At 39.3% G+C, this 23,323-nt stretch overlaps 1 protein-coding gene across 22 annotated transcripts in view; it reads right to left on the bottom strand.

Moving 5' to 3' along the window:
• The window catches only part of LOC100749415 (troponin I), a 27,667-nt gene extending 4,344 nt beyond the window's left edge, over positions 1–23,323 (bottom strand). For 2 of the 22 annotated variants that reach the window (XM_033321525.1, XM_012387272.2), the window contains exons 1-11: positions 23,198–23,323; positions 20,230–20,273; positions 17,715–17,732; positions 17,208–17,336; positions 16,567–16,690; positions 15,973–16,073; positions 7,045–7,088; positions 6,780–6,921; positions 4,007–4,024; positions 3,178–3,216; positions 872–1,088 (exon numbers count right to left, since the gene is read on the bottom strand). In XM_033321525.1, coding sequence (XP_033177416.1) covers positions 872–1,088; positions 3,178–3,216; positions 4,007–4,024; positions 6,780–6,921; positions 7,045–7,088; positions 15,973–16,073; positions 16,567–16,690; positions 17,208–17,336; positions 17,715–17,732; positions 20,230–20,244 — 847 coding nt within the window. In that variant the 5' untranslated portion in view covers positions 20,245–20,273; positions 23,198–23,323. Of the gene's footprint in view, positions 1–871; positions 1,089–2,582; positions 3,217–4,006; positions 4,025–5,870; positions 5,938–6,779; positions 6,922–7,044; positions 7,089–12,406; positions 12,508–13,344; positions 13,446–14,521; positions 14,623–15,972; positions 16,074–16,566; positions 16,691–17,207; positions 17,337–17,714; positions 17,733–20,229; positions 20,274–22,840; positions 22,866–23,026; positions 23,174–23,197 lie in introns of those variants that run through there. The other 20 variants (XM_024368567.2, XM_012387276.2, XM_012387273.2 and 17 more) reach the window with 20 other exon arrangements.

Genomic DNA, 23,323 nt, shown 5'->3' with positions numbered 1-23,323 from the left:
AGCAGGAGGTGCGGCCGGCGCGCCTTCCGCTGGTGGCGGCGCTGTTCCATCCGCAGGAGCAGCTGGTGGTGCTTCACCTTCCGCTGGTGGTGCCGCGCCTTCTGCAGGTGCAGCCGCCGGTGCACCTTCTGAACAAGTACATGCACCTCACGTTACTAACACTACTCTATTCTAAGATGTAATGGACAGACTGTGACAAAGTGCGACTTGTCCTCTGGAATTTCTTTTGCCGTTGATGGAGCACCTTACTCGTATCGTTATCATGAAAGACGAAAACACATGGAGATTATAAAAGATAATAAATGATATTGATAAAAGACTTTTAGACTTTCAGATCCTTCAGAGATGTTGCGGAAGACCGCAAGGGAGAAGTTTGATAAATCACATTTTTCTGGTTTTACAGGAGAGCAATTGAAAAAGTCAGTACATTATCGATTGATCTCGTTTTGACAGGAAAGCTAAGCGCTACGTGTCTTCAATACAGTAAAAATCTAATTAAAATAATTCAAGCGGTATGGTACAAATGAAAAATATGAAAAATAGATTCTCTTAACAGAAATCGATTGGTTTTTTTACAAAACTTCGTAGATTTATCATGTCGTAATCGCTTTATCTATGATTAATCTTTAATCGCTATATCTTTAATTTTACTATCTAAAGAACCCTGTCAATATAAAGAATTATTTCCTTTTTAATCATGTTCTATATGCTAAAATAGTCCTTTTTAGTTATAAAGCGACATCAAACTCAGCGAATCACGAAAAATAGATTTGCCATACTTTTCCCATTTAGTCTAAAAATTATTATACTGATATGTTATACTGCCAGATACAATGATTACTGTAGATAATGTGATACGCAGTTCACTGACCTGCTGGAGGTGCTGGCGCTCCTTCTGCAGGTGGAGCACCTTCCGCTGGCGGAGCTCCCTCAGCAGGAGGTGCTGGTGATGGCGCTGGCGGTTCTGGCGATGGTGTTGGAGCTGCTTCTGGCGGTGGAGGTGCAGGTGTTGGTGATGGTGTTGGCTCCGGCTGTGGTGATGGTGTTGGCTCCGGCTGTGGTGATGGTTCTGGAGCTGGAGCTTCCCCCTACGCAAGAACACCCTATAGAACTATTTGACTACTAAAATTTGTACCACATACGTATATTAATAGCATACAAAATAATTACTGTACTTGTTATGCGAACCATCTCTTCAATGGAACATTGCTTACGTTTTGCAGTTGTTTATAAGTTCGTTTCAAACGTTAAATAATACCGTAGAAAAATCATAAAAACCGTAACAACATTTAACTTGCACAAGTAGTAGAAGGCAGTGCAATTTAATTCAGCAAGATCTGTAGCACGCGGTCAGGATAAAATTACATTTCCATCCTCGTAGCACGTCGACGACACACACGCATTAAATTACGCGATTTACGGTCACCGTGCACATTTCGCAAATGTAGTCGCATTAAAGCGTCGTTTATAGATACGTCATTTGTCCGAGCGAACGATAATAATGCTTTATGTAACGCTCAAGAGCTTGCGACGTGGAGCCATCCTCTCCCGTGGCTATTCGATAGCGTAAATCAATGATCATTTGCGATAACGAATATTGTCAAGATAATTAAACAATGGCGCCGTAACGATAAACGTTGCTAGGTAATTTCAATGCGCGTCCGTCGAATGAGTTTCGAGTGCACATCGTGACTGCTCGCGTCCCTTGCATATATAATTCTGGTCGCGTGTTCGTCTGAAAACCTGCATGTAGAATTTAAGCGAGAAATTGGCTGACGAACTATGGTAACGATCGAGGTACTGTAAACAGCGTTATTTTTCGAAACGCGACGAATCGCAAAGTAATAACGAACATGCTGTTCGCGAATGCTATGTTTAAACGTAAACAATGTACAGATATAGCGAACATTATATCGAAGCTTTACAAATGCAATAGCGAATCGTATTTAAGCGTGAATCTACGTGTTGAACCTACCGTGCATTGAAAATTAAATTCTGTTAACTTTCTTTTTCATTTTCTTTCTTTTTTTTTTGTGAAACATATAAACAAAGATCGGTTAGAAAAATTAATTAAAAGGTGTCAACAAATTTTTTAAATGACACAGAAGCCGAACGTGAAGGTTTCTTAAAGCATCGTCGATATTTATAAGACGTGGCGTAAAATTTCCCGGTAGAATGTGTACGCCTCACTGTGCGCTCTGCCATTCTATACGCCTCGTTGATTCTTTGACAGGTTTACAGTCTTACCAAAGAGCGAACGCTGGAACGCGGCAAAAATTTGATTTCTCGCGCAAAAGCTAATGATCGCTTTCTAATTGAGCCATTGGCGGAATTAACAGCATTATTCAAATGCTCGATCTTAATATTCACTTCGATGCGACACGAATGCAATTAAGATTCTTCTAACGTTGAATTTAATCAAAGGCCGACAGTTTTAAATACACTCGACACGGTACTCATCTATATGTAAATTTGTTGTCCTAGTTTAAAACCGGCGTCTTCGATCTTACAACATAAAACATAAATGATTATACAGGAAGAACAAAGGGATCGTGGTGTGTAGGAGAATGAACACACAGGCGCAATGTATTTCATTGTCGTTAAATATTTTGCTTTACAATTAAAATCTTAATTAACGATTCCCTTTCTTTCTTGCTATTCCATTACGTTTCATTTCTCCCTTTATCCGGTTCACAGAGAATTGCATCAACATGTACAGTAGGATTAGCGTGTAAAAAAAAGAACATTGACAGACGGAAACGTGAACGGTACAGGGTTTCTGTTTCTTTTAAAAAAATATACATATACATATCTTGTAGACGAAGAGAAAGATAAAAACTGGTCAGTCACAAAATTCTGTACTATGGATTAGAACTCGGACACGAAAGATATTCGATAGATTCTCGATAATACGTCGAGGAATCATCGTAGACGAAACATATAGACAACGTGTTTTCTCTTTTGCGTGCATTTCGGGAGTTTTCTTTCTTAGACGTTAAGTTAATCGAGACGATGACGAAAACAGAAAAAGAAAAATAAAGACAGAATAATAGAAGCAATAACGAGGAGGTTTGTTGCGGCGAGTTATGTTATCGGATGGATGGATGGACGATCCCTTCTCGAAAACGTCGAGAGCGCGTGTCAATAGCCTCATGCCTCCACCTCTTCTTCCTTTACCTTCTTTTCGTCGCCTTTCTTCGACCAGTCGGGTTTCTTCTGCAAAAGTTCAGAAAACACATGTGAGATGGTTGCAGTTTACGAGCATAACTCGGTCAAATTTGCACACGCTAGTTCCGGGGTTAGCGCCATGGGAAACTTTCGCAAAGCAGGGTAACAACACGTAGGTGATACTTTTGCACGGAAAATTTCCTCTGGCGAGAAGCGAAAAATTCGTCGCGATAAATTATTAACAACCGCTCGTGTATTTTCGTTACGACGCTTCTCGTGCATACGTATACGCTTACATCGTACAATCGTGGCTCGAAACTTGTTGAATTGAAAGTTTCGGCTGTTTAAAACAAGCATCGCCAATTGAATAATCTCCGATGGAAGTTGCGACGACGTGTGACCTTCTCTCTTTATCGTCATCCAAAAAGCCGTGCAGTGTGTTAGTGAAAAGGAGGCGAGAGAAGAGTCCGGTGTGAAAAAGATTAAAAAGAAAAAAAAAAGATTCATCGAGGTTTCCTAGAAAACACCGAAATACTTTCGCCGAGCTGGTCGTTTCCAACGATAAAAACTCGTAGCGAAAAATACGGAAAAAACTTGACTAAAAGGAAAACCGAGAAGAACGAAACGTCGAAGAAAAAAATATAGAAATTCGATGAAACCAATTATCGCGTTTTTGTATCGTTAAGGGGGCCCAAGCTTTCTCAATCTAATCCTAGAGTTTCTTCTGCTTCGTTCCTTCACACCATCCCTGTAATCTATATCATATCTAATACACGCACTAACTGTATTCTCATACTAGAAGCATGCCGATCTACGAGTTGATCGTTTAAAGCTTTACCTTATCTTTTGACGCATTCTGCGAACATAATGCAAGAGCAACATCATTAGTCAACAGATAAGACATGGACAATTATTAGAGCGTACATACTAATTAATAACTTAACGATTAACGGGTCGCTCGTGATTCATTCGATCGATCCAAGTCCTTGTTTCATTTCCAAGTCGCTCCTTTCGATCGTAGAGAATGAATCACGTTCGATAAGAATGGCGTGATCGAACCGTGCGTCGAACATCGCAAATGCTATTTTATCGCCAGTCTACATGTCCGGATATTTTTAATACGAATCGTGACTTATTTTAGAATTGTATTGTTTGTATCGGGCCGCAAAAAATAGACGATCGATGCACGGATCGAAAGAAAGATTCAGACGGGACAACAATCCTACACATGTACAGCCTGGAAGCATGGCAGCCGAATAATGGCGGTAAAGGCAAGCTGCAAAAGAGCTTATTGCATGTTGGAAAGAATTTTAATTGAAAGTGATGCGCGCGACGCTTTCGCGGCTGACCATCGTTTTACTTTGTTTTCTGTAGGTTTTGCGTAGCACGCGGATAATTGTTTCCTAAACGAAGGTACTTTTGCATGAAGGAGCCTGGCGCGAATAACGAGATCAAACAGAAGATAAACGAAATGGATGCAAACAGAGTCAATGAATGAATAATTAAAGAAGGTAATAGAGAAAGGAAGGAAGAAAGAAAGAACAGGCACTTGTGAGTAAAGCGCTTCTGCGATTACGTACGAAACGAAGAAGAAAGTCTGTAAGTCTTAAATATTAACTTTGTAAGCCATTCTCACCTTTTTCTTTTCTTTTTTTTTTTTTTTTTATTTTTACATCGCTTCTTTTTATTCTTTATTACAATTCTTTTCTCTCTTTTCTTTTTTTTTATATCGCGTATTGGCTCTTTATTACGCAATTACCGACATTCTTTGTGAAATGGCATTAAAAGTAGGATTGAAGAAAGGAGAAAATAAAAAGTAGACGCGTTAAAAGCAAATTAGGTACGATCTCGCGAATAACCCACGGTATTGTCGTCGAACACACAAGACGGATAAAAGAAGAAAGATCAGTGGAGCTTAAAGAAAAAATTAGTGGAGCAGAACGAAACGATTCTCGATAACACTCGACCCATTCTTATCGGATATTCCGTAAAATCGTCGGGATCGCATTCATTCACTGCGTTTTATAGAAGAGGCGAACACATTTTCATATCCGCGCAAGATCGAGTCTCGTCGAGTATGGTTCCTTGTGCAAAAGAAGTGAATGAAAAAAATGTATCAGAAAATATGTGGCTGAATGAAACGAAAGAAAATATCGAGGAAAGAACGAGCTACGGTCGAACAGGGTGGAAAGATATAAGAAATGATCTTCGAGGAAAAATTATTTGCCTATTTTTGACATGCACTTTCTTCGATCGTTTATTAACACAGCATTCTTTGGCGTTCTATTATGTTTCTTTTTTTTTTCTCTCTCTCGTTTTTGCTCTCGTTTGATGGCGCGCGCAAAAATTCGATTTCAAAAATAATAACTTCGGCTTACGACCTAATGCAATTCATACAACGAGGAACGGTTTATAGAGGTACAATAAAATCAAGAAAACAAAAAACGACCGACAAAATGGAAGAGCGTTTACAAACGGTTCGATGGAAAATGGTAAACAGGTCACGTTAATCAACGCGAAATAATATAATCGCGCAAGACGACGAAAACGTTTCCTCCAGCTATTTTTTTTTCTTCGCGGCTTTCCATTTCTGTTCGCGTCGTATTCACGCGGTTCGGTGTGTACGTGTTGAAGCTCTTTTTCGATAATGTATTATTATTACTTGATTGCCTGTATACGCGTGTGATTGTTCTTTTTTTTAAATGTTTTCTTTATGTTTTTTTAAATCTACTTCTTCGTCTGCCACTCTGCCTTCTCGGACTTCTTGGGCTGTGGAGAACAACACAATTGCCTAGTCAACTATCGCTACTACTGGGGGGATTTTACGTATACGAAAAAAAGGATCAAAAAGATGGCGTGCCTTTCAGGAGATCAACTGGTTTCATACCTGATACGTTAAATTCCACGAATTCGAATAATATAACCTCTTCGCGGTGTATTTACCACGAGAAAGACTCAGGCTCAAATCAAATATAGCTATCAGATATAGTAAACATTAATTATTATTATACGCATTCACTGTGGAATTGTCGAACGCGTGTGTTTTTGTATTTATTTTATATATTTAGTTCTTTACATTGCCGAAAGATTAAAAAAAAATCGTCATAGATACTGTAAACACGAATCACGGTGATTAAATCGTTTGATCTCTTTGAAAGGACGCCCGAACAAATAATCAAAATTCTACTGATACAAGGAAAAAACCTGCCGATTGAGTTTTATGCACGAAAAGAAAACCAGAGCCACAAAAACTGTCTTTCTCATTGGCTGGAAAAAAATATGTATACAGACCTACCCGTCGCATGGGAAAAAAATTCAAAACATCCGCGTTAAAAAAGATGAAAAAATCATGGCTTTCATATCATGAGTGGTTCGTAGAAATATAAGACTAGCTTTTAAGTTTGATCTCGGATGAAAGGAATGTACAAAAGTTAGTCACATCTTCGTCGCGAAGTCTTATAGTTCCGCGTACCTCAGCCGACAAACGAAGCACATAAATTGATGAAACGGAAGAATTCAAAATAGACCACCGACGGGCAGGGGAAAAATGTCTACTTAAAAGTACACAGAATTTTACGACAATTTTCGTTGTCGAAAACGATCGTCCTTACCTCCTTGTCCTCTTCCTCGAGGGTGAATTCCTTCTTCTTAACCTGTTTAAGCTGGTTACGGAAGTTAAACTCGGCCGCCTTCTTCTGCAGTTTGGCGAACTTGTTTTCGTACTTGGAGACTTTCTTCAGCGTGGGTTTCATGCTAACGACATCAATGGAATATTATTAGCAAGTAAAACGTGGAATAAGTATTTATCGAACGATAAGAATAGCCCTATAAATTGGCAAAGAAAATGGTCGATCGAAGATGGAAATGGTTACTTACAATTTACCTCGGAGGTCGTTCACCTGGCTGTTCAAGTCCGCGATCTGCAGCGAGCAAACATCGTATTAGATTCACGTTTCATCTAAATCGGATAAAGATTATAATCATGCGTGCTTCTCGTCGAAATTATACCGCGGAACACTAGAAAATCGAAGAAACGATCCTCTTAGGCAACTTCCATTAGACCAAGAGAACATTTGTAAAAAGCTTCGAAGGTCGAATCGAGTAGACTCAAAGTGGATTATGCTCGAATCAATGGTCATGTTCCCAAAGGGAGATCGTTTCTCCACGTTGCTACAGAACGGGGCAGTTCGTGCTCACGGAAGGGACATTCATCCCCGTGGATGGTAATTACATAAAAAAAAAGAAAGAAAAAGAAAAAAGAGAAGCATCGAGTGTTTCTTTTTAATCACAGTGAACACGATTTCAGTCGCAAAACAACACACACACACACACACACAACACTGCATAGAAACCATGGAAAGCTTCCACGAAACATTGGAGAAATAATCGAAATCGAGCAGCAACCAGTTAAGCGGACGAAAGAACGAGAACATAGTACTCGAGCAGAAATTAGCATGCGACCTGCGTGCCAGAAGCAGGCGGGATGGGGTTTGCATACACGGAGAGGTTTCGCAGCGGATACCGGATAGAGATATTCGGTTAGCGAGTCACTCGACGAATCGAGATTGACAGTAGATTGGTTTGCTGATTAACTGCAATGCCAGGTAACTGTGACAGGGTTGGAACGATGGGTGAAGAAAAGGCTCATATAGTCGGAGAGCGGAGGAAAGATTGCATTGGAAAAGTATAGACGAGGTTGTCGATGTACAAAGAGATGTAAAAATAAAAAGAAAAAAAAAAAATAGAGACACGGTGAAAATAAACCACCAGCGAGTAGATTAAAGTTGTACACGTGTAGCCTCCTCGATATACCCCGACATACGGTGCAGAGAGTAACAGGCAAAGTCAAGCTATCGTTGGATGAAATTGAACGATTAAATTAAACGCTAGTCAGTCGTTGTTAACACGTTGCTTCGACAATGCCACGATCAAAAGCCACGTTCTTCCGTTTACATTGAGCCGAAAACAAATACGGCTTTGATGGCTGTTGTTTAGGGGAAAACCGGTAAATTTATGTAGCTCAAAGCTTTATGTCGTGACACATTGACCGTGTACGGGATAGACATGGCAAACGATAAAAGATTGAACTGTACTGTAACAAATTTCATTCACTGCGATTTTGATTAAACGTCAACGGCATGTTCGCTACGGTGAAACGAAATGCATAACGCAAATTAAATAATGTATTATATATATGTATATATATATATAATACGACTGTATGTATATCAAATAGTTGTTCTGCTCCTAGTAAATCGTTTCAACCAATATTATCTTACCATGAAGGTTTTCCCATCCGAAAAGCGGCCACTTTTTTTCTAAGGATCTTTCAAACAAATTGATTTTCTAGTGTCTTTGAATAGCTTCTGGTAAAACTTCCTCCGGAAGCCACTTGTCGGATTCTCCGCTCTCTCCCTAAGAGACGTTCGAGTCTTTCCTTTCTCGTTCCCTTTCGCCTTTACGGTCGTCGATGAGAAGAAGAAGACGAAGCGAGTCGGTCAAAGGGAGAGAGAGAGAGAGAAAGAGAAAGATAGAAAGAGAAAGAAAAAGAGAGAGAGATGGAAGAAAGGACCGACGAATCACAGACAAAGTGAAACAAAGAGGAACGTAACATAAGGATCAAGGGTAGAAAGGATCAGCAATGATAGGATGTGAATTTCATTCTGGCCAATCAGGGGAGAACTGGTCACGATCAGCTCTTTATCCACAGAGGGTGAAGAGAAAAAAAGAAGTAAAAAGTCCACTACAATCTCTTTTCTGGACCGTAAGAATTCTGTTCCTCTCGCTGTTCGACAACCCTCTAATTCTTTAGATTCGACACGATTCTTATCTCATCGTAAACGCGTTTCACATCTTACAAAATTAAACGATTATCAAGTACATAGTTTATTAATCGATGCAACGAAAGTATATCTATCGACTGTTATTTAATAATAGCTAGAAGGAAATATTTATATTTGAATAAATATTTTTATAGGAGGAACAGAGTTCCGCCAGAAAGGATCCGCTATTTACAGGCCCAATTGAACACCATGACAAGAGGACACTGACAGTCGGTGGTGCGTGCGAATCGGTGCAAAATCACTTTCGCTCGTTCCCATTTCGACATCGTAGACGCGTGTACGTGTTCGCTTTCACGTCTCTTCCACGGGACAATAGAGGGAGAACAAGAAGAAAAGAAAAGATCCGTATCGTTTCTTTTTATTGACATTCACAGACGAGAGGATTTAGAGGTGGCGGACTAATTTACACGGGACTGTTCAGACGAAAAGACAAGGGTAACAAATAAAAAAGAGAAAGAGGCTGGGCCGGAGAATTTTCACAGCATGGCACTTCGGTCTCGTGATCTTTCCACTCGGTCTCGAGACAGTCCACCTTCGTGAGAGTTAACAGTGGAATCAAGATAAAAAAAAAAGCGTGGTAAAAGGAGGTAACATACAACCAGCGTTCGATTATCTACACTTTTTGGGGGAAAGAGAAATACGATATAATACACGAGTATTTCGTTCAAACACGTAATCAAAAAGTTCAAGGGGCAGAGTTGAAAATGAGGGTCAGCAAAAATTTCAAAAGGCAGGTTTCCTTTTACATACCTACTCTTCTTTGCTTCAAATACGACATCGTGTTTCTTTTAAATATCTTCCATGATTTTCCTTATACATATGTCAGCAGCGTCTTATACGTATGTACGGAATAGTATCGATCATCGTCGATATATGACCATATTTCGTTGGTATTTTCTAGCCAGACGAGAAACAATTGATCGAATAATATTGCAGAACGTGTTAATTTTCTTTTTCTCCGCTCGCGGGGAATATGAAGTGCCATACTTCCTTTACGCGATGCAAAGACACGAGTATAATACAAGTGTCCTCGCTTTTATTTATCGACAAAATACAACTGCAGTTTTATTATAGAAATTGATCGATTTGTTCGCGATTGAATATCGCGATCGACCGGAACGAAGTTAATAGAAAATCTACGATGCGTATTGGCGTTGGTGCAGCGTGAAAAATTGATCCATGCTGTTAATTTAGATATCAGCCGAGCCATAAAGAATTTATGCGCACGTGTATTGAAAGAACGTTTGGAACTTTATGAAAAAAAAAAAAAGAACAAAACGATTGAATAACGTGTGCCAGTTATTTCGGTTGCCGGCATCTATTGAGCTCTATTCTATTTCGTTTCCGAGTTATTGTTTAAAAATATTACACGCAGACATTGATAGACACCGATATGATTTGAAATACGGTGGAAAAATTTCTACGTTCCAATAATCGATTACTTTATTTATATACACATATCATAAATAATTACAGAATGTCGTTAGTGGATATCGAAAGCCATGCGTGTTCAGAGTTAGGCAGACTTAAGAGAAAAGCAGAGCCACTTTAATAGACATCCGGAAAATCAAGCTTGCAAATTCGCCAGAGGAGAAAAGTAATGGATAGCAACAAGAAGAGAGAAAAAGATGGGAGACGTGAAAGGCGCGGAGAAATCAACAGAGAAAGACAGAGAGCGAGATATAGAAAACACAATGGTAAAGCGAGCAGAGAGAAAACACGAAGAAGACGTGAAATGTACAGTAGTAGCCGATTAGCGGCGATAACGGTACGATACGATTCTGTTTCGAACTTCCTCTATTCTTCCGCCTATTTACAATGCTTTGTCCGTTTCGTCTGACTTTTCCGATTTTGCACCGTGCACCCACGCACGCACACGCGCACACACACGCGCGTAGTCTCACGCACACGTTTGAATCTCGCGTGACATTAAAAGGGACCACTTTGGCCCCTTCGAATTGTGTTCTTTTCCCTTGACTGTATATATGTACAATTTTTACAAAAAAAATATATATATAAAGAGAGAGAGAGAGAGAGAGAGAGAAAGAGAGAGAGTGAAACAGAAAAGAGGAAAAAAGAATTGGAATTGAAAAGAGAAATGAAGAAGAGTCGAGGATGATTGTTCTATCGTCGGGACATCGCGAACATCTCATTTCACGATTCTTTTTCTCAGCGAGAACGCGTTATGCGGTCGATACAAAACGCTTGCTGCGGTCACGATCGCGACGAAACGATCGTTTGGCAAAATCGTCAGACCAGTCAGAGACGTGAGCCCGAGAACGAAATAAAGGGACGCAAGAGACGTTACACTCTCGCATCTACACATTGGGATCGACTTGACCCGACAAGCGTCTCCTCCATAAGCTTGCCCAGCCCTGATTCGATTCTCGCGAGAAGCTTTTATTTTATTTCCTTTGGCGAGTTAGTAGAAAGCTTAGAAAGCCTATGTCTGCGTTATACTTGTTAGAGAAACAGAAAGATAGAGAAACAGCGAGTGTAAATCAGACGGACGTATCTATACAGGTATAGATAATGTTTGTAAGAGAGATAAAATAGAGAGAAATAGAGAGAGAGAGAGAGAGAGAGAGAAGAGAAAGAAAGGCGGTGAAAAGAAGAGAGGAGGCGGGCGAATAAATCGACGAAGTATTATCAAGAAAGAAAAAAAAGAGTAAGATGAGGATAAAAAAAGAAAAAGAGCGATCGAGGAGTAAAGGGCAAAAAATGTTTGAATTGCGGCACTTCATATCCACGCGAAAAAAGAAAACAATTCGGTAGATTGTATCATTCTACCCAGGAAACGACAGACGGATCGAAGAAAAGGGTAGGTAAATTACCGAGACAGGACTGACCAAGATTATACAGTACAGAATAAAATGGCCGTACGAGGCGTCATCGAAATTACGAAAGTAGAGCAAAATGCCGGAAGCGAAATCGTATTTCTTTGTTTTTACGTTCGTTGTACGAGGCGTCATCGAAATTACGAAAGTAGAGCAAAATGCCGGAAGCGAAATCGTATTTCTTTGTTTTTACGTTCGTTTTTGTACTCGCGTTGAAAAAAAAAAAAAAAAAAAAAAAAAATGGGAAAAAAGAAGAGAGCGAGAGAACGCAGTCGTTCCTTTTCATTGTTCGATTTCTGGTTGTTGAAAAGCCACTCAACGTGTTCTCCAAGAGAAACATCGTGAAAGAGAGAGAAAAAAGAACTCAAATAGAGACGTATGTATATGTACAGAAAGAGGGTGGAACAACGAGAGACAACGCGAAGAGAGACATTCAGAGAGGGGTTGCACAAAAGAAACGTGCGGCTGGCGGTTGCTCTCTTTCTCCTCGCATTGTTCACCGTTTGTTTTTTTCTTTTTTTTTTTTTTTTGCTGCTTTCTTTTATTTATCTCCTGTACCTCATAGTCCCTTTTCCGAACTTCACGCTCCAAATCCCACTTCTGACCCTCACAAAGGTAGACGCGGTCGTAATACATTTGGCAAATCTCCCTCAAATCGTCTACAAAGAACATGGAGTGTCTCTCAGATATCTTTCACTCACGTGATACGTTATTTTCACTAAATAGCCAGGAGGCAAGACGAGAGAAAAACAGACAGCTTCACATTTACGTTTCCAATTGTACATAGATATATATGTTGAATTCAATTATCGCTTCTTTACAATTTCTTTCTTTTTTTTTTTTTAATTCCCGCTTACATCCAGACGACTAATCCTTTCGATTTTCGATTTTCAACTTTATTAGTTTCCAACTATTACTGAAAATGGTAAATACCGAGTTCGGAAACTGTCTCTCGTTCTACTCGTGCTATAATAAAAGTCGCGCGAAAACTGAATGCCTAATCGTGTTGGGTATTCGAACCCGGCGATGTTCTTGAGAAACTGACACGAACGTGACCTGCTCTGAAATCTCTCCTTCTTTCGTTCAAATGGAAATTGTCCGATCGACCTCCATCTGTATCGAAACATAGACGAGGTTACACTCCGGTTACGTACCCTCGAAATTTCAATTCAGAACGATCGAAGAATCCGATAAGAACTAACCGCATCGCGGCGAATACGCGCAATCGAATAAGAGCGTTCGATAGAGAATCTAAAAAGAGAACTGTTGGAATTTCTTTCGCAAAGAGAAAAGGGGGTGAAGGTATCAAGAGTGAAATTTCGAGGGTGCGTTGACCCGGAGAAATAAGTACGTGGGACGATCGACCAATCGCATTATACGGTCGCAGACGTGGCAAAGTTAAATTAAATCAAAAAAGAATCACGTGGGAGGCCAGATAAAAATAATCTGTGCAGGAGACTCGTTAGGTTTTCTTCGGGCGAGCCGATCGTATTTACCTCGAATTCTTTCAACCTAATTTGCCTCTCGAGGTCAAACTTATCGCCCTCGAGCGCGTATAGTCTGTTCCAATATGTCGAACAGATCGTCTGGAGCTCGGCTAAAAGAACAAAAGTTTCAGGATGGAGAGAAAAATGCAAAAAAAGATAACAAAAAATGGGAGGATGATTTCGACCATTCTTAGTGACGTGATTAAAATTTCTTGTGTTAGCGATATGTAAATTTTCGATTATAAAATGATGAAAGAAAAACAGAAAAGACAAGAAAGACGAGAATACGAGAAGATTACATCTTCTACGAGAGAAAATATAATATAGCGAAATGTCTTCTTTGATACTGTTTTCGTTGAATTACACGACCGATAATATCTTACCATTGACGTTGTTTTCCTCGTCGTTTCTATCGAAATTTCACTATCGTTATACCACTGTACCATGGGTTTAAATCGCGGAGGGGATAAAGAATCAAGGGATATAAAAGTGAATGAGATTCTCGCGTTTTGAAAGCAAGAAGCACGAAGCTGACAACTGCGTGAACGTTAACCTGATACGAAAGAGAAGGAGTCGAAGGGAAAATGAAGGAAACATATTTTCGGAGTAGTACTGGCGCCACAAGGTGGTCTAGTTGCCTACGCGCAAATAAACGAAAGAAAAAAGAAAGAAAATCGTTGTTCTACGTGAAATCGCTCAAGATAGGAGGACTAGGTATTCAGCATTATGATATTATTTGACATCTACTGGCTGCGATTCTACGAATCACGCGTGCCTGCTGCTTTTGTTCTTTTTCTAATCATTACGTACGCTCTAGGAAGACGTTCTAAAACTAGTCAAAAGAAATGTTGCGAGTGCTACGTTAGAATTGGTGCAATTAGATGATTCAGCCTCGATGCCTAAGTTCAATTCGTCGTTAAAGGTAACAACAGCCGAAACTTCAATTTCGTTTAAGACAACAAAAACTGATTATTATGTTCAGCGGTTGTGCTAGCAAAAATGTCCTTGCGTACTAATGAGAAAAAAAGATTCAGAACAAAAGGATAGGAGAAAAAAGAAAAAAAAACACGATAGAAAAGAAGAACGAAAAGAAAAATATTCTGTTCTCTGCTTTGTTAATTGCAGCGTCATCTGTTTTGTTTTTTTATCTTTCTTTTTCTTTTTTGCATATCGAAAACTTTTCGACCTCGAAATCCTTCTTGGCGACTTCGTACTCAAGGTCGTACTTTTCCCCCTCGAGAGCGATGATCCTCTTATGATACTGGATCAGAATGGACTTCACGTTAGCTGTCAAAATTCCAAGTCACCTTGAAACATACTCCTCTGTTTTCTTCCAAGCAGTATGATCGATTTTAACCAGTAATGTATCTTTTGTTTTCTCTGTTAGCGTTCGTTAATAGCTTTCTCTAAGCGTTTCATTGCTCGACGATAGTTGTATTATCGATCGACTTAAAACAAACGAGCGCCCGATACATAACATTAAAACATAAAGTAGTTTATCGTGTCACGTTTGTCGCTTTGTTAACCGCTAAGGACAATGTGTCAAAGCAGGGACAAGTGTGGCGGTGAGTCTGGTATCAAAGCTGAAATTTGTCAACGACGTTACGAAGTGTCAGCGTTGCTTTCGAGTATGTCGACCAAATCGAGTGTCTCTTCGATTACAATCACGAGTGGAAAACACGATATAACTAGAAAATTGAAGAGGGAGTAGTGGCGTGAACATAGAAAGCAATGTGAAAACGATTAAATACGTCGGACGTAGAAATACACGCGGGAAAAATGTGTCGAACAGAAGCACGCGTCTCTCGAAACCAAACGAGTTACCATTATTATATACCGTGAGTATAACTCCATCATACACGAATATAGCGTTTTCTGGCGACAACTTGTGAGAGCACAATAAGTTAATACGTGAATAATCCACGATTGCTCAGCTTACTATGTATAAAATACGTCGAGGTAGCATTAAACGAAGAGCAAAGACGATAAAACGGTAGATAGATCGCGCGCACAAATAAATGCGAACAGAAAAAGTTTTGCGAGAAAGAGTAACAAAGATAAAGAAGTATAGAGACAGAGAAAATAGCCGTGTTATGAAAGTGAGAAAGATCAGAGATATAAATAAAACAATAAATATTATAGAAACACGGAGAGACGAAATGCGAAGCTCGCGACACTTGCTCGGATTACGCGAAACCGAACGCGATCAGAACGAATTACGTTTAGCAAAGAGTTCGACATATATTTGAAAAGTTAAAACAAAGAAGAAAAAAACGAAGAATAATTTTTACACTTCTTAAAAAAAAAAAAGAAAAGAGGAAAAAGAAATAATTGAAATTAAAAAGATAAAAATAAAAGGGAGAAAAGTGCATCGTCATCTAGACGATAAAAATATACTTTGGTTACTTATAAATAATCACAATGTTACGGTTGCGTAACACGACCGATCCACCAAGAGTTTTCGAGCACTTTGCCAAACGTATCCGAGGCTGTTCGTCATCGCAAGTGAACGCAACCGAGCAAGCGCGGCACATTACTCAAGTGCAACAACATTGAGCATCGTTACGGTGTCGTGAATGCCTCGTTATTTGCACGTCTCGTAATGTTCTCGCAACTGATTCTCTTTCTCGTAAGTACCTCGTAGTCCTTCTTCTTCACAACATATTCGAGGTCGAATTTTTGATCCTCCAATGCTGTGATCCTATTGTGGTATTCACGCAGCACGCGCTTCACGGTTTCTGTGTGGATCAAGGTGAAAAAAGATCGGACAGAATTCATCATATTGAATTTGAAACAACACGAGGGGATATTCGAGATTCTCGCTGTTAAAGCGAACGTTTAAACAAATTAGCAGCGTCGCGACGTCGAAGTGTCCGGCTATAATTTATGCACGAACGTGGAAGAATCTTCGGGATGTAATTCGTGAGATTCGGACAACTTCAAAATATCCTGTGTGCTCGAAAAACGAGGAGATGGCCTGCGAACAAGTGTGAGCAGGACGAACGAAAAAATTTCGGGCACGACAATCTGTCACAGCGAATCGAAATTGCTTCACCCGCGTGTATCTGTCGATGTCAGACAAAAATGAAATTTCTATAGACCTGCGGTAAGGTGTTGTTCGATCTTCGACCCTGACCGAATTGTTAGCAGTCTAACCACGCGCCGATGAACCGAGAAAAACGCGGTTATAGTGTTATCGAGTAATACATTTTTGGAAAATTCTAAAAGTACCTTCGCTAGCGTCGTCCACGTTCTTCGGCTTTCCACAACGTTCCTCGATAATGCGCCTTCTCTCGGCTGCCTTTCTCTCTTGCTCCTTTTTCAATTCTTCCGCGGCTTTCTTTCGCAGCAACAGCTAAGGGCGCACAGACGAAAATACTTGTCAGAACATGGTTCGATAAAAAGAATGGAATTTCGTTTGGAGAAAACTTCGAAAATTCTACAGATAAAAATTGATAGACGAGTCGTTATTAACTATAGGACGAAAGCGTTGAAAATGCTTTCGAAAGAAAACTACGTAAAAAGTGCAATTTCTTCAAATGGATTAGAAGCTTCCGAAAAAAAGAATTTTTCGATAAAATAAATACGAAAATACATACGAAATTTAACTCTTGTTTTCAGCAAACAAAAAAGATTTGCGATCATTTTAAACAATTATCTTCGATTTTTGAGGAATTTTTTAACGATAGAAAAAGCACGATTGAGTCACAAAATAACGGAAATAACGCAACAGAGTTAAATATAGGAAATAAAGTTAAAAATATAAGTTTAAAGCTAAATTGCATAAAAATACAATGGTCGTGAAATATTATCCGAGCATCGATTAAACGTTTATAATATAGTAGGATATTACCAAAGAATAGAAAGCTTACCCTAAGCTTCTTCTTCCTGTCAGGGGTCATGAAACCCTTCTTCGCCTTCTTGGCTTTGGAAGCCTCTTCAAGGCGGGCGCGGACCTCCGCCCTCTTTCGATCCGTCTCCGCCTGTTTCCTCTTCTTTTCCTACATTTTTTGTATTGTATGGACTCCCTTAAAATATCTTATCTGACAATAGCCCGAAGCAACGTTTAACGAAGCATCTCGAAAAAGTCTCTCATAAAGAAAAGATATTTAAAAATAATATAAACGAGTAAGATAATAAAAACCGTCGGTCTTTAGGAAGGAGAAAAAGAAAAAAGAAAAAAAAAAGAAAAGAGATGTAAATGATTTCGCAATTTTCAACGCGGTCTGCAACGAGCCCTTAATACGAAAATTATTAGAAAAATCATTCGATTATCTCGACAAGTTATTGAAAAAGTTTCGCGGACAGAGCCGTCCTTCTTTTCTTGACTTTAAGTTTCACCGATAGTTTCCCCTATAGTTTCCCCTTTTCTTACGTACATCCTCGAGACGTTTCCTCTGTAAAGGGAAATAAAAAAGCCATCGTGAGAAAAATCGTTCCCGTGGATTCCGTATGAGCGGAACACGAAGCATTCGAACGGATACAATAAAATCATAAAAGAATTTTCAAAGAGCAACGTGTTTCGAATTCCGCATTTTGAAAGAGCGCCAAGCGTTGAGAAAGCGATATCGTTCGCGTGATTTGCGATATAAAGTGCGCGATATCGTTATACGTCAGTCGACGATAGATCTCGATTAATTTATGCGTTTGATTCGTATAGATTGGCATCAAGTACCATGCAATAGTTCGCGTATATTTTATCCGGTAAATATTGTCAAATTGAACGAAATGAGACATAACATTATGACATAACATTTAGTACATAATACACGAAGGATAGGCGCGATTAGCATGCAGCTATCACACAAGGACGCTATACGTCACAGGACACAGAAATATTCTGTGTTTCATGCGATTATATTATCTACGTTACCTCAGCTTTCGGATTACTAGATGGCTCGTGCTTGGAGTTCTAGTCTACCGCTACGTAGTCATACTAACGACTATTCTTAATCGAATTAATAGAATAGTAACGAATGTTAGACATTTCTACAACGTGGAAAAGAACATTAAATGGTACGGAAGAATTACAGAGGCTGTATTTCTATTCCCTCTCCCCTTACCTAATATATTACATTGATTTACATTTAGAACGAACTTCTGCCAAGATTTATGTCGCCGAAACTCTGACAGAATTCCAGTATTTTCTTATCTTAGTAGCAATACCTTCCGTGCCAATTCGAATGCAAAATCGGGACGAGGACAGGAAAAGACAAGTTGTAAGGAAAAGTTGAAAAATACAAGTTACAGGGATATCGATGGTATATTTTTACAATCAACAACAAGTCGCGATAGGGAAGAAAAGTTAGGAGGTGCTGTGAAATAACAGGAAAGGGATAGTTGATAGAACAAATAAGGTACACAAGGGAAGCACGACGCACGGTGGTAAATAAGGTTGAAATAGGGGCGAGAACCTGACGATAAATCAGAAGAAAAGTCCACCCCGCGTCGTTCGTAATATTTCCGGATCTATCCTTTATTCTTCGGGTCCCGATGAGATTTCACGTTCCAAGGATACTACACGTACTTTTGGACAAGTGAAATAACCTATCAATTATTGATCGAAACTTTCGAATATTTTCCTTCTCGATTTCGCGGGAATATCGATAACGTTGGCTGAGAAAGAGGATTCAATCTGTTATATCCTCGAGAAGCTAAAATCGCGTTAAATTGATCGAAGACAATTTCTTCCATGGGGATAGACCGTGATATTACGAGAAATCCAACCCTTTTTCGCAAGAAGGAGCGGATAAGAAGGATATAGAAGAAACAGGGATAGAATGGAACGTCTGAGAAAGTTTCTAACGAAAGGAAAGATTAAACTTGTGCGGTCTCCTCGTTATTTCGTGAGACAGTGTGAACTAATGCCAAACTGTGTGGTTCGTTGTCGACCACTGTTCACATAGTTACGTCAATTTTCTACTGTCGAGAAAAAGTATTTACATATAACAGGACTCGGTCGGTTGAATCCCCAGTTTTACCAAGACTACGTCGCTAACAAAAACCTCTGCTATCAATTATCGATAATAATTGATATTTAACTTTCAAGCAAACAAGTTACTCAAAAAACAAAAAAATTAATCCACGAAAAAAAGATGCGAGATGTTAAAAATTCTATTCTAAGGTAAAAAATCGTTCGTTCTTCGACGTTTTTTTTGTAAAATGTAACACAGACGGAGATGTGGTTTTTTGGATATCAAAAAATGGACGTTAATTACGTTTTCGTTCGAACTAATGATCGTTTCGATAAGAAACAACTACAGTATTTTTACAGGGATCTCACAAGCACAAAGCTCACAAGCAATGCGTACCTTTCAATGCCATTAACTTTACTGCACGGTCCCAAGTAGACAGAAGATCCATCGTTCGCCATTTTCGCGTAAAGTCAAGAAACAGATGCAACCGGTAGTCGTAAGAAGAGAAACATAAAATAAAGAGAACATTTTAGAGATATTAAAGCCTGTATATCTTCGTGAAAACGTCTTAGAACAAATAACGATACGAAGAAAATTTCGAATATTCGAAACTCGAAGCTTCGTGTTATTTTTCTGATTCGAAACTCAGGTAAATAATAATTTGTGTAAATAGTGTACCAGAATATTCCGAATTTACGATACGAACATATTTTTATTTAACTAATAATATTCCATAATATTCCAATTATGTTTGTACTTAAACTCATATTATAATGTGATTTTCCGAAGAGAGATTTGCTAAGCTTTTAATTCCTGACAACATCGATGCTTCTTTAAACGAAAAGTGAAAAGATAAGCGTTCCAAGTTTCGAAAGTTTCGACACTTCGCAAAGTTCCCAGATTCCAGTTTCGCGAGTCTAAAAATCAAGTTTCCATCCGTCTCTGGTATAAATTAAATTTTCCAAGATACCCACCTAACCTCATCGTCCGCCATCGTGGTACCTGGCTGCTACACCCGTCTACCTAAAAATAAAGCGTGCAATGTGTTGTTTCACGAATTTGTGGCAAAATAACAATAACGTCGCGTTACGTCAACGGCGTAAATACGATCGTTTCGACGACACGGATAACCGAATGAAATGCAAACATTACACGGGTTTAAATATAAACTGCGTGTAGAGAGCGGAGAAGAAGTGGGTTGAGGAGAAAATTTGCGAGCACGGAAAAGGGGGGGAGAGGAATCGAAGATTTCCGATTGCGTCAGTGGATAAATTTTTCTTTCGTTGGCCGGTGATAGCCGTTCCTACAGATCGAAGCGATAAATCCTACATTCTGAACGTAAATTTTGCCTCTCGCTGCACGATCAGCAACGGTATAGAATATCCGGGGCTCGAAAATAGACGCGGACCGTCCCCACTTTTCGAGCCGTGCGTCGCCGAGACGTCGCTACGTCGACGATCCAAATTTGGATGCAACGACCCGGTAGATCGCACGTCTCCTCGAGACTCCAACTCGATCCGATGGCGAAAACGGGAAGGCAAATCGAACTGGAGAAAACGAGAAACGCCACGGGATCGTTCTCGTAGAAACGTTATCTCCTCCGCTATGGAAATTGTTTCGTTAAAACTGAAATTGAATGTAAAACAAAATGTAATCCTTGTAGACGAAATCCGTATAGATGAAATAAAAAAAAAAAAAAAAAGAGGAAGCGAAAATATCGAATTAGAGATTGTCGATATTAAAGGAGATATTATAAAATCCAAGTATGTTCCAATACGAATATTCATTTTCATCTAATCATTTTTCTTCCTTGTAATATGGAACCAAGGAAATGTAAACGTGAAAAATAATACTATGAGAATGATGAAACGTTAGAGAAGACTTCGTTGATAAATGAGAATACGAAAGCTCAAAGTAATTCATTTCCTTGGCAAACATCTTACGTGCCGACGTGGTCGCGAAGGTAGTGAATCAGAAATAATGTTTGAAAATAGATATCAAATTTATTGCACGCTTCAATAAAAAAAAAAAAAAAAAAAAAAAGAGGAAGCGAAAATATCGAATTAGAGATTGTCGATATTAAAGGAGATATTATAAAATCCAAGTATGTTCCAATACGAATATTCATTTTCATCTAATCATTTTTCTTCCTTGTAATATGGAACCAAGGAAATGTAAACGTGAAAAATAATACTATGAGAATGATGAAACGTTAGAGAAGACTTCGTTGATAAATGAGAATACGAAAGCTCAAAGTAATTCATTTCCTTGGCAAACATCTTACGTGCCGACGTGGTCGCGAAGGTAGTGAATCAGAAATAATGTTTGAAAATAGATATCAAATTTATTGCACGCTTCAATTGTATAACCTGGTCGTGTGCAACAGTAACCGTACTTAAAATGTCATTTGTCCTCATGTAGCAACGGTATCTTACTCCTTGAATGTAAAATGTACGCTTTGTCAAATATTTCTTCCTTTCTTCAGCTAGAAAATCTAGGTTTTAATAATTAAATTGTCCTTTGATAATCGATCTTTTCTCTTTTCGGGCGGTATATATATCAAAAACTATGAAAAATAACGAAAAATCATCGATTCACAGAAATTTCATTCTATCACTGGCAATTGCTTTATATGTATAATGGACGATCGCCCTCGCTAAGTATAGATTCACTCTCGTTCGAACCATTCCAAGACACGTCCCACCGAGACTTCAATGTGTGTCTCGTCTCCGATGTCAAAGAAGATCCCGGCACCGTAAAAATAGAAAACACGCAGAAGTCTACCTCGGATGATCCACGATAGCGAGATCATCCTCTATCAACGAGAATCGCGTGCTCGTTTTTTTTTCCCCTCTCGAAAAATCCAGCATCCTAGCGAGACATCGTGAAGAAGACACGCCATCGCCGTTCTTTTCCTCGTATGAAATTGAAAAACGCGGAGGAAAATTCACGAGAGACAGAAACGAAGTCGGAAGATTCGCAAACTTTTTTTCTTGCAAGAGACGAATGATAAATGGCGATGACATGGACGCGTCTAAAGTTATATTGGTCAAGAGGATATTGGTAACCGCGACGAATACTGGTACAAGGCTGTTTACGTAGATCCGCGCGGATTCACGTAGCAACCGAAACGATAATGGAACGATCACCAGCGACTTCTACTTCGAGCATATTCATCAAAGAATTATGAAATATACAGGAAGCTGAGTAATTTAATCATTTGAAACGTCGTATGGGAAGTTTAATTGTTTTTCCTATCCTGAGGAGGCTTAAAGGCGATTCGAATATAAATCCGAAGATATAAATTCGAAGAAATTAATAGACACTAGTACGGATTTGCAAGATTTCCAATAAAAAGAAATTGTTCAATTTCTCGAAATTATGGAATATATAAGAATAATTTGATTATTTGATTAAATAATTTGATTATTTGAAATACGAAATACGAAAGGTTTAATTATTTTTCCGATCCCGAGGAAATTTAAAACGATTCAACTATAAATTCAAAGATATAGAGATAGAGACTAAGAGACACTGGTATAGATCTCCAAGATTCACAATTTCGTCGAAAGTAAAAAGGAAACGTTCACCTCCTCGCGAAAAGGAGAGATTAGACGAATCGAGAGTACAAAGTCTCGGTTCCTGTCACTGGAAGATCACAGACGTAGGATCTCACTCGAGGCCGGTTTCCGTGGGGAACGTCACAATCGCTGGAGGCGAGTCGAAATGTCGGACAACACTCGTGACCTTGAAAATGGTCTCTCTGTTAAGCACACCTCTCACTGGCACACGATACTCGACGAAACGAGAAGCGACCTCGCAGAGGTGGTCGGTTCGAAGAAGGAAAATCCTTCGCGTAGTCAGCCACGAATCCTGAAGTGAATCACGAGGATCGTGCGACGACGCGTTCCAGGCGGCTCCCGGCCGAACATGACGATTGAGCTTACCTTGAGAAGAACTTTAGCTGGCTACGACTGGCCAACCGGACCTTAGGCAGCTGACTGTGCGATCGTGAATCCCTAGTCGACGTCGTGAACCTCCATCGTAGGCTGTTCACGTGGTAGTAGCCGACC

Source organism: Bombus impatiens, unplaced genomic scaffold (genome assembly GCF_000188095.3).
Source record: "Bombus impatiens unplaced genomic scaffold, BIMP_2.2 scf_0463, whole genome shotgun sequence".
NCBI classification, from domain to species: domain Eukaryota; kingdom Metazoa; phylum Arthropoda; class Insecta; order Hymenoptera; family Apidae; genus Bombus; species Bombus impatiens.
This window is presented reverse-complemented; position numbering and strand designations above follow the sequence as displayed.